A 14,819-nucleotide genomic window follows, 5' to 3' on the forward strand; every position below is an offset into this window, starting at 1 on the left:
CTTAGTTTCCTTGTAAAATGTCAGCCGGGTTTCTCAGTTCTGGCTTGTTATGATCTGTCTGCAGCTATGAGAAGAAGCATGATGGAAGAGGAAGAACTAGACGAGGAGTTGGGAACTTGACGTTATCCCAAGTCTTCTGCTAATATTCCCATGCTCTTGTAAAAGATTGAGGTTGTAGTGTATTCATTTGGTTAAAAAAAAAGCAAAAAAAAATATAGGTTTGAAATTTCAGTAGTCTTTTCTGCCCTTCTAAACTTGATAAAACATTTTGAAGTGTGATTAGTATGCATTACAAACTGTTTATATTCTTCAGTAGAGGGATTTTAGCTAGTGCCTCAACCTTGCTAGGGCAAATTGCTCTATCGCTTGAATCACACCCTTAGCCTTCTTTGCTTGAGCTGTTTTTTGTTTTGTTTTGTTTTGTTTTTTTCAGACAGGGTATTATATTTTTTATCTGGTGTCAGCCTAAGTCATGACCTATCTACCTCTGTTCCTCAGTTGGCTTGGATTCCAGTTATCTTCCACCATACTCAACTTCTTGTTTGAGATAGAATCTCACTATTTTTCCCCTGCACAGACCTCAAACCATCTCTATTTCTTTTATAGCTCCCATCTCTGTTTCCTCCCATCTTTGTTTCAGGCATGCACCATCATACCCAACCTGGGCAAATTCTTAAAGGATTGAGAAACCTATTGAAGTGTCGATGGCTATGTGATGCAAATAAGCCAACATTAAGGGAAGACTTACTAATGGCTTAGCACCAAGGTCTCCTTGCATCTGATTCTGTGTCGTTGTCAGTGCAATCTTGTAAGAGGAGATATTTTCCTAATGTTATGACTTAAAAAAAATGGAGGGAGGAGTGGATCAACCACGTTTTTAGTCACATAACAACAAATCTTTTCTTTGATCCACAGTGGCATTGGCTTTAGTTCTGTGGATGGCATCACAGGAATGAAAATGGCCTTTTCTGTATGAAAATGAGCAGTGTGCCCCCTCCTCCCCTCCCCAGGTTGTGAGCCTCTCGCCACTCCTTCTTCTCCAGTTTTCCTAGCTTGATATTGCAACTCAGAGAAAGGGCAGCTCAGAAACCTCTCAGCATGTCTTGCTTTTCACAGGCACGCGTGCGCGCGCACACACACACACACACACACACACACACACACACACACACACACACAGGAAGAAACATTTCTTCACTAGTAAATTAAGGCCTTGAAAATCAAATCCAAGACAGAAGGAGTGAATAAGGAGATGAATTACTAAGTTTGGAAAATCTGCACTGCTGTAGTGAAGGACAGGAAAAGCATTTTGCAAGCAACGGCTGTCAGAGCAGCAGGCAGAGCCCTCCTGACTATTTTCTCCTCTGCTGTGACATCTCTCCGTTTGGGATTGCCTCTGATTTGCTCCACATTCCTCCTGAGCCTCGGCTCCTCTCGCTTGGTTTCAACTCCATCCAATATTTCTTGTTACCGTTCAGATGCCATCTGGACCACAGTAGTAGCCTCTCTGGGGAGGCAGAGCAGCCAGGGGAGTGATGGACTTTGAGAACTGCCTTGCCCTCCTCCTGAAAAGTGGGCCGAGAGCCTGTCATCCTGCTGATGGCAGCCAATTTCACATTCCTCTGCTTCTAATTCACTCACTTTGCAAAGTCTTGAACTGGTGCCAGATCTTGTTAGGAGGTTTTGAAAATTCCTTGAGTTTTAGCAATGATAGATTTAAAAATAAAGGAGAGAGAGAGAGAGACAGAGACAGACAGAGAGAGACATAGAGAGAAAGAGACAGAGAGTAGAGAAGAAAGGAAAGGATAATTAGAAATAAGACAAGCTTTCGGAAACCATTCCCCTTTGATCTCCAGTTTTCTTGTCCTTTTCCACTGTCTGTGGAGAGCCATTAATGGAGCAAAGGCCCTCCCTGTGATAAGGGAGCAAGGCAGAAGTGGGCCCTGTACCCTAAGCCATCCTTGTCACATGCCGGATCTTAGTGATGAACTCAGATTGGGCTCAGTAGGGAGATCTTGGGAAGCTGAAAGGAGTATTACGAGTACAGCCATTCCTCAGGTTCATGGACAACTCTGCGGCTGCCATGGTTGTCCAGTGTCTCTCCCTATTTCCAGTCATGGTCTCCTCTAAGCTAGCACCTTAGAATAAGTAGCATCCTCACCTCCATCTTGATGATCACTGGCAGTCTCTCATCCCAATACACAGTTGCTACCAAGCTTGCTTTAGATTCTCCACTTCCAGCTTTCCTGATCCTACAAGGCCAGGCTGGGTCATGCATTTAATAATAATGACACTGGCAGAACAGCAGTGCCACAAGCACCAGTCATGTTGCTATTCTTAATCAAGCATCATATACCAGAGGCTTTATGTGAGTTATCTCTCTCGTAAAGCTGAGTGTGTGATGATTGCCTGCTTTCTCTCTCATGTGACAGAAGGACATGACTCTCTTCCATAGAGGCTCAACACAGAGATGTGGAATGAGTGGATGATGGATATTCACACTCCCATAACAGGCATGGCATTGGCACCACCATCGCCCTAAACATAGCACTGTCATTTCTCAGGCATCGTGGTCCACATCTCCTTCCCTCTGTCATTGCTGTTGAGATCAAACTGATTTGTATCTCAGTACATAATCAGCATCCATCTGCAAACTCCGTCCCCAACCTCATCCTCACGTCTATGTTCAAAAAAATATTGAATGTGTTTTAGAAAATCTGGATATGAAAACACAGAGTCAATCTCTGAGTTCCAAAATAAATGTGGAGAATGGAGATAGGAAGAACTGGAAAGCTGATGGGGTGGAATAGCTGGACTGACAGCACAGGCTCCAGAGCAGTCCAGCCTTGATTCTTTTAGAGCTAGAGAAGGTTTACAAGGAAAAGACTGAAAAGCTGAGTTGTCAGCTCTCGAAAAATCATTGCATACCTAACAATTTCTCCTCCCTTTCATCTGGGTTTGCCAGTCCTTTTCCGTGGCCTGGCGTTTGCTAATGTTCACCTGCTATGCTAGTCACCTTTGTGTCGCTACAATGAAATGCTTGAGACAAATGATTTCATAAAGAGAGAAGTTTCTGCTGATGATTTTAGAGTTTCCTGGTAAGTGTAGATCCTGATGGTGAAAGTGCATTGAAACAAAGAAGTCCTTCTCTCTTGAAAGCTCAGGAAATCACTCAAGAACGACCAAAGAGGCTACAAAAAGAAAAGGTTCATACCCCAATACCCCAGTGACCAAAACAGTTTGGGCTGGCCACTCCTTCTGTGAGGTTCCCCTACCTCTCATCCTGAGAGGAGCAGGCTATCATCACAGTGGGTCCTGGAGGGAAACTAAACATATTCAAACAGTATCACTTTCAGGTAATTCTTTAACCTCTGCCCTTCTTCCTCTTTCTTTACTCCCCTCCCACCCTCCATCCTCTTCCCTTCTTTCCTTCCTTCTCACTTTCCCTTCTGTTTTCCTTTCCTCTCTCCTTCCTTCCTCCTTTTTCTTTCTGATAGACACTGAGAGTTCATCTGCCCATTGCTTCGTTGTTTTCCCACGAAGCAATTTTGTTTCCTCTCAGCACACCCACAAGGGAAGCATCCTTATCCCTGATGTGCAGAGGAGGAAACTAAGTCTCACACAATGAAATTTACTCCAAGAAATGCAGTGTTGGAGCAACCCTCCAAGCTGAACTTCGCTGTCCCTATATCACTTCCCCTACACTTCCTTTCCTGACACTACCCCACTTCTCACCTTCCTCAACCCACCCCCATTCACATGCAAGCAAATTGCTTATTTCTTGTCATGAAAGTTGGAAAGATGAAAAACATAGTCCAGTTTACAGCCAGAGTTTCCCAGGTTCATTCTCATCAGTCCACTAAGTTATACCTGGCCCTGAATTATATTTTCTGTGTTCACAAATCCTGTCACTAGTGAGCCCATCCTGGCTTTCTCTTGCATTTGAGAAAAGTCATTTTAAAATCAAGAGGTAAACATTCTATCTTTCAAGAAATGGTAGACATATTACAGGACAATTACTTCAAGAGGAGATTAACAATGCAATCTTCATTGTAAGAGTCAGTCAATATTTGGTCAGCTTCCAGTGGCTTGTGCCATATCGGGAGGATCAAGCTTCCAAGTCACCTTGGGCATTCTCTGGGCATAATCCTGAGATCCATTCCAAACCTACAGCTGACTATTGTGGCTCCTATCATTTCTGCCAAAACATGAGTCCTAAAATAGGCAGACTGTGATCCAGAAGTTTGCCTGGACAGGAAAAGAGACCTTATCTCAAAAGTAATCAGCAGAGAAAATGGATGGAGGGATGGTTACCAGTGAAGTCTAGCAAGTTCAGAGCCTGAATTCAACCCCCCCTGGATGGCACCAGAAAAAAATTAAAGCATGAAAAATATCCCTGTACCTTCCATACTACCTTCAGACCCTCGTTAATTGGTAACTGGGCAAAGGAAGACTGGGTAACAAGTGGGATTCTAGGTCTGAGTATTGCTGAAGCTTCATGTATTTCCACTTGAAGCATACAATTAACTTCCTTCTATGAGCCTAAATCGTATCTGGCTCTGGCTTAGCCCAGGCAATGAAAGAACTTGTGAGGCAGAAGGCAGTTGCAGTTTTTACAAACTGAATTTTTATTTCATGGTACTGTCTAGACATAGCAAAGAATTTCATTCTCCCAAATGAAGATGCAAGACAATGCAAATGTAGACCATTATTTAGAAGAAGAGAAGAGAATATGCTAGGGTTGCACCAATCGGTATTTAGAAAGTATCCCATACTGAAAATTTGGACCTTTTTATTTTATTGTATTTTGCTATTCAATCATTTTATCTTGAGTTGTGTTGCCTAATACAGTGGTCACTCACTATGTGTGGCCAGTTCATGGAAACTGATTAAAAGTAAATTTAAAATTTTTAATCATCAGCCCCCGTGGCCATATTTGAAGTGCTCGATAGCCATGTGTGGCTACTAGGGGACTGGATGAGACAGAAACCACATTCCACTTCATACCAAAAAGCTCTATTAGATAGTCCTTGTCTAGAAGGAATTCCGTTGTTTACATCATCATTTATCCTTGCCCCTATCACTAATTGTGCGGTAGAGTTTTTCCTATATCTGTCTGTCAAGAAGTCAGGGAATGGCCATTTGTTCTTGGCTAAAGGTGATGGAGAGAATAAACTGACTTCCCAGAGAGAATGTCTTCATTAGATGTCCCTTGCTTGCTGAGTCATTCAGTAGAGAAAGTTAGCATGCATGCCCATGCCTTAAGAGTACCTGCATGTCTGGGCATGGTGGCTCACACCTATAATCCTAGCTACTCAGGAGGCTGAGATCTGAGGATGGTGGTTCAAAGCCAGCTCCGGCACTAAAAAGTCCATGGACTCATCTCCAGTTATTCACCAGAAAAACAGAAGAGGCACTGTGGCTCAAGGGGTAGGGTGGTAGCCTTGAGCTGAAAAGCTCAGGGACAACGATGAGGCCCAGAGTTCAAGACCCATGAACGACAAAATTTGTACCTTTGTGCAGGTACAAATCACTTAGTTAACCCATTTCTCTTGAGCCTTATAACTGCATGACTGAACTCATTCTTTAACAGCCTTGGTCTGAGTCCTAAGTTTCGATTTAGAAACCTTGAATCCTTTGTAACCCATTTCCATTGGTCCCATTGAGTTACAGTGATTACCCATCTTGGTCCTGCTCTGTGTTTACAAGAACAAGGTCTGTATATCCTTCATCTCTATCTCCAGTGATGAGCCGAGGGCTACCTGGCATGAAGAGGCACTCCAGTGAATGTTTGTTGAAGAAATTAATTCATCAATTACCTAATCAATCCAGATGCTTTTAGTGTTCCCAGTAGGATGTTGCCTGATTCCTCCTTACAGAGTTCATTCCCAGCACAATGATTTGCAAAGCTGACTGCACATTAGAATGGCTTGGGGAGCTTTTTTTTTGAACACTAAGGAAACCTCTCCCACCAGTAGAATCTGAATCTTAGATGGTAGTGTTCAAGTGTCAGGGATTTTATACACATTCCCCCCAAGGTGTGTTGAGAACCAAAAGTTGCTGATTTGGCAGCCATAGGTAAGTCTTTATTGTTCTTAGTATGTGCACCCTATGTCAAGTCTCGTGTGCAATCGTGCTGTCAGAACAGAATCAAGCTGCTCACCTTCCTCAGCTCTAGGTAACTGTCACCAAAGAGATGATGGGGTGCAGTGCTAACTTTCTTTCAGAGTTGTCCTGAGGACTCAGGATAGCACTGCATTGATGCAACACAAGATAAAAATCTTCCTTTTCCCTGCAAAAGGGATAGAAGCTGAGTATGACTACAACTGACATCGTGTGGAATTATGAAAAGCATAATGCACAGACAACTGCATGCTACAATAGCAAAACATGCCATCTTCTGATAACATTCGTTAGGAGAAAAACTCAAGAGTTTTAGATACATGCACTAAAACTCTTGTGTTAATTGTAGGGAAATTTGTTTGGGGTTGGGAATGCGGGAATTCTAGGGAATAGATACTTCCAGGTCCTACCTATGAGTCTCAGCTGGGTAAATGTGTATTGGCTGGAAAGCTCTCCCTCTGGCTGGAGGAGGTATACTGGCTAACTCTAAAAGTCATCCAGATAGCATGAAGGATTGCTGAGCACTTGCAGAGCCAGAGACAGAATGTAGAGCAGCACAATAGTGGTTACCAAATATATAGATGGCAAGAAGATGGTCAGCGAAAAGTATGAGCTAGAGCAAAGGAGACACAATAGGGTTCTGAACGACAGCTAAGAAGTCTACAAAGAGCTGGACATCCTGTGACATGGGGTCTCTTTGTACTTTCAGACGGAAGACATTGCTCAAGAGGGGCATATAGGAAGGCTTTTGTATTTTCTCTTTCTAGTTCCATATATCATATAATAATAGTTTCCTAACATAACAAAATATGTGAGTATATTGTTAAATTGAGCCAAAAAATCAATACAAAATGATGTCTATCGTTTATTGGGCATCTGCTATGTACTTGAGACCAAAAAAGATTGTATGTACATGACAGGTTAATTCTCTCAGTAAATCTGCAAGGATTTCCCTGTCATCAGCCCTAAGTTAGAAATGAGAAAACTGAGGCTAATTGGCAGTCAGGGTCACATAGCCAGGAGAAGGCTTGAGCAGAATGTCTGGCCACATCTGTGTGACTCCAAAGAGATGCATTTTTGTCCAGATAACCCCGAGCAAACTTCATCTGCATTTGCAAACATTTCCCCATCACACCTCAAGCTCTGTGTCTCCAAAGGCCACCTCTTCTGTCACCAGGCAGGTGACAGACAGCTCACACGGACGCTGCGGATCCTCCCACATTTTCATTATGTGAGGACATGGTGAGGCTTTTATGAGACTCTACCACAGGCTGTTTTTCAAATTTATTTAATTCATCCATCATGCTCTGAAGCCATTTGCTTTTTTATATTGGACAGATGTAATGAGATTTTGGACACTAAAAAATGTTTTTATTAAAAGTTATGACCCAGAGCTAGTTGGTAGGGGCCCTGCCATAAATCCCTAGGAGTGTGTGAATTTATAAAGGATGTAGCAACATGACCTTAACCTTTTAGGTTAGGCCACACCACAGATTACAAGATCACTTAGACTAATAGAGTCTACTGGCATACCCCACCTCTGGCCAAGTCATAATAATAACAATTTCAGTGGGGTTCATGTCGCTCAGTCCTGTCATCCTAGCTACTTAGGAAGCTAGGATCTGAGGACTGTAGTTTGAAGTCAGTCCAAGAAGCAAAGTCTTGTGAGACTCTTATGGCCAATCAACCAGCAAAAAGCTAGAAGTGGAGGAGTAATTCAAGTGGTAGAATGCCAATCTTGACAAAAAAAGTCAAGGAGCAGAACCCAGGCCCTGAATTTAAACTCCAGTACTGATAATAATAACAATAATAATAAGATAATAATAATAATGTATTATTATTATTGTGATTATTTGTTAGGGTAGACTTTCCTCTCATACAATTGGATCGTGGTAAGCCAGTGCCTGGTAGAAATGGATGGCTGGTGGCAGGTTTCCCCTGAATGACAGTGGGCCCAATCTGTGTTCCCTACTCATCATTTTTAGAGAGCAAAAGTGATTTGTAGCAAAGGGAGAGGCTTTTTTGAAATGGTTGGTGACAGTTTCCTCCTCCACTGACAATGTGAAGATCTCCTCAAAATAAAGAAAAAATGGCGTCATTTCTGTTGATGCAGAACAACTCCATTTTTCACACCAGTATTAGAAGATTTATAGTAACATTACACTACTTGGAAATCATCCAAAAAATAATTAGCTTATACATATAGACCAAAATGTGATCATTAAAATATACATGTGGAATAGATGTTATATGTATTATCTGTGGATGTAATATATGCAATAAAAGGAGACTTTAAGAGAACAATTAAATTTGGCCAACTGCCAGCTTCTTTGAAGACATGCATTCAGTCACATAGTTTAAACAGTGCAGTGCATCAGACTGTGGGGTTGTTGCGGGTTGTATAGGACTAAATGCTGCCTGATCCCTAGGTGAGAGAACTCCCTGTGCTCTGAGGGTTCTCAGAGGAGGAAGCTGGGCTCAGAGGGAGAGCTCAGTGTCATAGGAGAGGTGACTTGCCCCATTGAATGCAGGCAGTAAGTGCTGAGCTTACAGACATGAGGAGAAGAGCATTCTGAACAGAAAGTACAGCAGACACAAAGAAACATAAAACTAGCTGCTCTTTGAAGAGGTAGGCTAAGCTAAGTCATAATCGCACACACTCCTTATAAATGAATAACGTCACTCAAGTGTACTTATCTCACAGTGATCAATAGCCATTATTGAGACTGAGTAATGTCCATAATTGTGCGAAGATGGGTGTGAAATGAATACATTTGCTGCTGCCATACTTTTCTAACTCAGTTGCATGCCTTAGCATCTGCTTATGCTAGAAAGATATGCTAGGATTTTTCTAACACACTGGATACAGCTCCCGCCTACTGAGACCATGGGAGTGTAAATCGTAGATACTTCCATCATTAAAGCCATAAATCCATGTCATTTGTGTGTCATTCACTCCATCCTCATTCATCATCCTTTCCACTTCCAGAAGAGCCAGCCATTGGAGGATTTTGAGGAGCGGTTTGCTGCAGCCGCACCGGTAAGAACGAGAGGGTCTGGTTAACTAACTGTTCCCTGTCATTGTGCCATCACTCATGTCATGCTCATCCTTCATGCCTTGTGGTTGCAGAACAGAAACCTGCCCATGGACTTTGATGAGATCCTGATGGCAACAAAGGTGAGGCATTAAGGTTGCCGTGAGGTGAGAGTTGTTCTGTTCATTCTCATGCAGTCCGTGTTGCCTTCATCCATCCAACAGGAGGGGCTCTTGTTCTACTCCATGCTGCTCCAGTGGAGGTCCACTCCAGTGCTGACAGGAAAAGTTTAAGTGGTCTCTGCCCTGAAGTAAATTAGTGAGATCGTATGTGCTCATAGATGGTGTGTATGCATATGCAAGGCAGTGTGTGTTGAATAGTTAATACTTTTTTTAAAAAGTGTGTTTGTACACATACATGCATATCTGTGTGAGCATGCATATGTGCATGAATGGGTGTATGCCAGCTTTAAGGCTTGAATATAGGCGTGGGCATTGTCCCTTAAGCTCTTTCACGCCAGGCTACCATTTGAGCCACAGCTCCACTTCTGACGTTTTGGTGGTTAATTGGAGATAAGGGTCACATAAGACTTTCCAACCTGGGCTGACTTCAAACTAAAATCCTGAGATCTCAGCTTAATGATAAGCTAGGATTACAGGTGTGAGCCACCAGAGCCCAGCTCAACAAGTATTTTGAAGCCTCTAAGTCATCATAGGGATTCTCACAGATGCTAGAAGGGAAGTAGTGAGGAAGATACCCTTTGTCTTCAAGAAGCTCATGGTATCACCTAGCTAAATACTGCACAGCCTCAGACAGAGCATGGATGATAAGGTAGGACAGGCCAGGACACATGACCCCGCCTAGCTTTGCTTAGCATAGTGTAGTATAGTATAACAGAGTAGAAATTGGAGACAAAGACATTGTGCCAAATGCAACATTTTGAACCAAAATTAGGCCAGGCTGCTAAGCATGTGTTACATATTCCTCCGAGAGATGTGCCGGTTTGCACCCAGTATTTCTTCAAGGTGGCTCATGCATAATAAACCAGTGAGGGTGAACCTTCCTGAACACATATAGCAAGGACTATGAGCCATGGTAGCAACATAGCTCTACATCACTCCAATTCATTAAGAACCAACAGAGTGGGAGCCAGGCATCAGTATACCCTGACTAAGAAACATTAATCTAGAAGTATCAGATCCATTGTTTGGGGCAGTGGGATGGAGCATAAACCAAGCAGGAAACACTTCCCAGTGAACTTATATCTTGAAGGAAGGGCAAGAATGGGGAAAGGAATGAATGGGTATTCAGGAAGGAGCAGGAACTCAGTCTTTTGGATAGCCTCTCCTTTCAGGGAGCAGTGTACTGTTCTCAGAATACATTGTCTGCCTATGTAGAGCTGTCTTTCCATAAAACAGCTCATGACCGTAGGAACCAAAGCATGCCCTCTTCAGCTCTGAATCTCTTGCTCTTGGGACAGTAGCTGATGTATGGTGGGGATTCTTGTCTTTTCTGTCTGAGGGGCCCTAAGGGATTCTAAAGGCAATACATAATGAGTCTGAGGGACTGTGTCATGACCTATCAGCTTTCCTCAAGATCAGGGCCAGAAATTCACCTTACAGGGGTCCAGGTCTGGTGGCAGGACTCTGACAGAAAGCTCTAGGGACTAACCTTGAACCAGCAGTCACAGGCAGTTCCATATATCCTTGAAGAACTATCAGATGTTCAAATAAACAAGTGACTAGGGAAGAGTCAGCCTGATGAAGATATTGAGGGATTGTCTGGTAAACATCTGAGCTCATCTCTTTCACTGGCTGGAGCAGCCTTTGATGTCATTCCACTTACCCCTCGAGAATAACCAGCACCCCCAAAGAAGGGACAAGTCTGCTCTCCATAGCTCCCTCCCTCCCTCCCTAAGCCATTTGAAATGCTAGTGATTGACAGCCTTTCTTCTGTGGCAAGCAAGCATTCCCAGGAGCTGATGATCCAAAAAGTCCCCAGGGATAGGTAGACCTCATAGGAACCTTGGCTTCTACCTGGAAGATTTGTAGAGCGGGGATTCCACCAGTTAACAAGAATAACTAGGGTTTGGAGAAGTGACATATAAACAACGTGCTGATTGCCCTATAGGTAGAGTCCATTTCATCTTCTCTTTTTGCTGCCTTGATCATGAGCAGGCCCCTTATCCCTAGCCTCAGTTGGCCCCTGGGCAGAGTTCTGAAAGTGGCAATGATGTTGAATTTATTGGGCTCAGTGTGTGTCAGACATGATGATAATGTATTAGAAAGTGTATTATAAGCTATAAATGTTTTACAAACATGCACTCGCATTTTTATTCTCTTGAGGCCTTTAAAGTGATTAATTAGAGCAATATTTTCAGATGGGACATGGTTTATTAGGTTACAAATAAAAGGACTGAGGTCCACGTGGGGAGAAGAGCTGTGAAAACAGATACTATTCCAGATTCTCAATCATACATAGTTATTCAGATTATTCTCAATTTTATGGCCCAGGGAACCCCCCCCAACACCTTTTTTTCTATAAAATTTAATTAACTCAAGGTTCTATTTAAACAGCAAATCCAATGGCATGAAATAACAATCTAGGTTTTATGCTTCTCTGTGTTTTTCTCATTTACTCTTTGAGTGAAAATCATCTGGCAAGAGGAAAGCCTATATCTCAAGAACGAAGGTTATTTAAAAAGTTGTGCTTAAGGAGAAAATTAGCTGATAAATTATATTTATGATATGAGCCAGGAGTCTAACACATCTGAAATGTAAATCGTGTGACTTAATTATTAACTTCATTTTCATATTTTTCCTAATGTTGAAAATAATGGTGGGGCATTTTAAAAGTGTTTCTTTCCAACTAGAAGCAAAGCTCTGAAGCTTCACTGGAATTCATTAGACTAAACTAATCCTTTCAGGAATGGGGGTGGTATTGAAAGGCTGTCCTGGTTTCAGCAGCTCATATAAAATATAGCAGGCATGCTGAGGACCCAGGAGGATATGACTAGACCTGAGAGAGCAACTTTCATCTCAGCCACTTTGTTCCTTGCTTCTTCCAGGCTATGTCACCATGGGAGAAGGCATCCAGTTATTGGGGAACACTGTGAAATGCACACAAGTTTTATTAAAACCCTTCCCTCTCCTTTTTCCCCTCCCTTCCCAAGATATCAGCTTCTTTTCCTTGCCACCTCTGCTGCTCCTCCAGACTCATGCATTCCCTCTACTTGGAAAAGCTTTCCTTTTCTTTATCACCCGGCACATGGTCAGGATTCAAGATTCAGGACCAGGTTGTTTCCTTTGGGAAAATCCTCATTAAACTTCTTCCCCCCACCACCTTTTTGTTGTTGTCTTGCATGTCTACATGCCTTGTGCTCTTGCTTGGTTTTTTTTACTCACAGCTGGCACTGTACCACTTGAACCCTGCCACCAGTCCAGCATTTAGCTGTTTGAATAAACCAGACTGGTTCTGAACTATGATCCTCTAAGCCTCAGCCCTTTGAGTAGCTACAATCACAGGCATTGGCCATTGGCAAACTCCTCTTACCCTTTTTAGGTGCTTCCACATCCCAAGACTCCATCTTGAGATCCCTCTTCCTCTTCCTTCCATATTACCTAGAAATGATCTATATCTCTGCATTGCTCTCCAAGAACAAGAGCTCCCTGCAGGCTGGGATTTGACATTTCTTGTTATGGTAGTCCCAGAACTTAGCAAAGCGCTCAGCACCTTGCTTGCTCAAGGTTTTTGGGAAGAATATTGTGTGGTTATCAGTGAATATGTGTTGAACCTCCAGTGTGCCAGGTACTGTTATTCAATCTTAGCGCTTATGAGGAAGATCAAGCAACAGGGAATTCCCAAGAAAGAACTTTTTTCTCAGCAAAAAGAGTTCTTTAGGCCTTTGTTTTTTTTAAAAAAAATTAAAACTTCAAGACAAGTTATACTGTGGGTGGAATGTCACTGTTTGGAAATGCTTGAGACCAAACATACATACATACATACATACATTTATTTATTTATTCATTCATTCATTCATTCTTTTTTTCCTTCTTTGGCCAGTCCTGGGCTTGAGCTCAGGGCCTGAGCACTGTCCTTGGACTTTCTCAAGGCTAGATCTCTACCACTTGAGCCGCAGCACCACTTCCAGCTTTTCTCTATGTATGTGGTACCAAGGAATCAAACCCAGGTCTTTGTGCATGGTAGGCAAGCACACTACCACTAGGCTAAACTCCTGGCCAGGACCAAACATTTTTGATTTTGGAATTCAGCCTATAAACCTGAAGGAGATAACCTTGGGGGTAGTATCAAAATCCATACACAAAAGTCATTTCTGTTTCATATGTAGATGTGCACATAACTTGAAGGTCCATAACTTTGTACAGTGTCTTCAACGTGCTTGCATTTAAAATGTGACCTGTCACATGGGGTTCCAGCTGTGGAATCTCTGCATCGGACATTTTGTATCAGCACTCAGAAAGGTTTGGATTTCAGAGCATTTTGGATTTTGAATTTTCAGATGACAGATGCTAAACCTGCAATGTTGTCAGTAAATACTTTAGAAAGATACTGTCCTCTCTATCACCCAGGCAGGAGAGTTGTAATCATAAAATATGCCCTCCTGTGTGAGAACTCTGCCTGAGCCCAGAACCCTTGCTCATAAGGAGATGGTTTTCTTTGCATGAGTCTGAGTTATCTAGACACAGCCTGCTTAGAACGCAATACCTACACAGGAGACCTGTGTAGCAGAGAAGTTGGACTTACACAGGAGACCTGTGTAGCAAAAAAGCTGGACTTTCCTGGTACCTTCTATTACATGGTGTGTTTGCATTTCCTCAATTAAAAGCTACCACTTAGGATCTAAAGATGAGTCGAGAGAGGACAGGTTTGCCACAAAGCATGTGATTATATACCTTTTATAATGAAGTTAAGCCATTTGGTTCCTGGCCAAAGATTCTCTATCGTCTATGTCACTGTATGCATATGCAGATTAATTTCTAAGTACATCTTAAAGAGGTGCTTTGGCTGTTGTAGCTGACCTTGCTCATGTGTTTGGTACAGTGGATGGGAAGATAGATGAGCCTGTGTCTGCAGGGATCGAGTTCTGGGATGATTGATAGTGTATACAGTGGGCTGGTTTTGATGCCTTTCTTCAGATTAAATGGAATGCTTGCTTTTCCCCCAGTGACATTTTTTTATCCCCAAGGTAGACACTTCCAGAAGCTGTGCATTTGATTGTGCAGTATACTCTATTCATAGAAATCTCAAATCTTGAAATCAATTTATTCATCTGCCACTGTGGGGGTGATGATTTCTACATCTCTGGGGTCACATGATGGGAAGCACACACGGGAAAGTGACTGTGAAATCATCCCTTTCATCCCTAGACATGTGAAAGGTGTCTTATATGTGTGAAGAAAAAAATAAGAACTTATAAGAAAAAAAAATGAACTAACACCATGTGATGTCATTACTGCCTTGCTTCCTGGAGGAAAGGCATAGTGCTGGCATTGGGTGGTCAGTTAGGGGGAAGTGATATTACCGCCATGACTGTTGGTCCACATTGGCTGAACACACTGAAGCAAAAATTGATTCTCTGTCATCCAAGATGTTGGGATCATGAAGAATGGTGAGGACTAGCTGGACTTGCCATTTATAGAG

The 14,819-nt window shown here is 42.5% G+C and overlaps 1 protein-coding gene across 4 annotated transcripts in view; it reads left to right on the forward strand.

Moving 5' to 3' along the window:
• Dab1 (DAB adaptor protein 1) overlaps positions 1-14,819 on the forward strand; it is a 592,785-nt gene that overhangs the window by 548,287 nt on the left and 29,679 nt on the right. The window contains exons 10-11 of one of the 4 annotated variants that reach the window (XM_090334746.1): positions 9,113-9,163; positions 9,254-9,301. The exons of the other annotated variants lie outside the window; for them this stretch is intronic. Of the exons in view, the coding sequence (XP_090190872.1) occupies positions 9,113-9,163; positions 9,254-9,301 (99 nt within the window). The remainder of the gene's footprint in view (positions 1-9,112; positions 9,164-9,253; positions 9,302-14,819) is intronic. 4 annotated transcript variants of the gene reach the window in all.

This window comes from Megascapheus bottae, chromosome 6, assembly GCF_031878675.1.
Source record: "Megascapheus bottae isolate mThoBot1 chromosome 6, mThoBot2.hap1, whole genome shotgun sequence".
NCBI classification, from domain to species: Eukaryota; Metazoa; Chordata; class Mammalia; order Rodentia; family Geomyidae; genus Megascapheus; species Megascapheus bottae.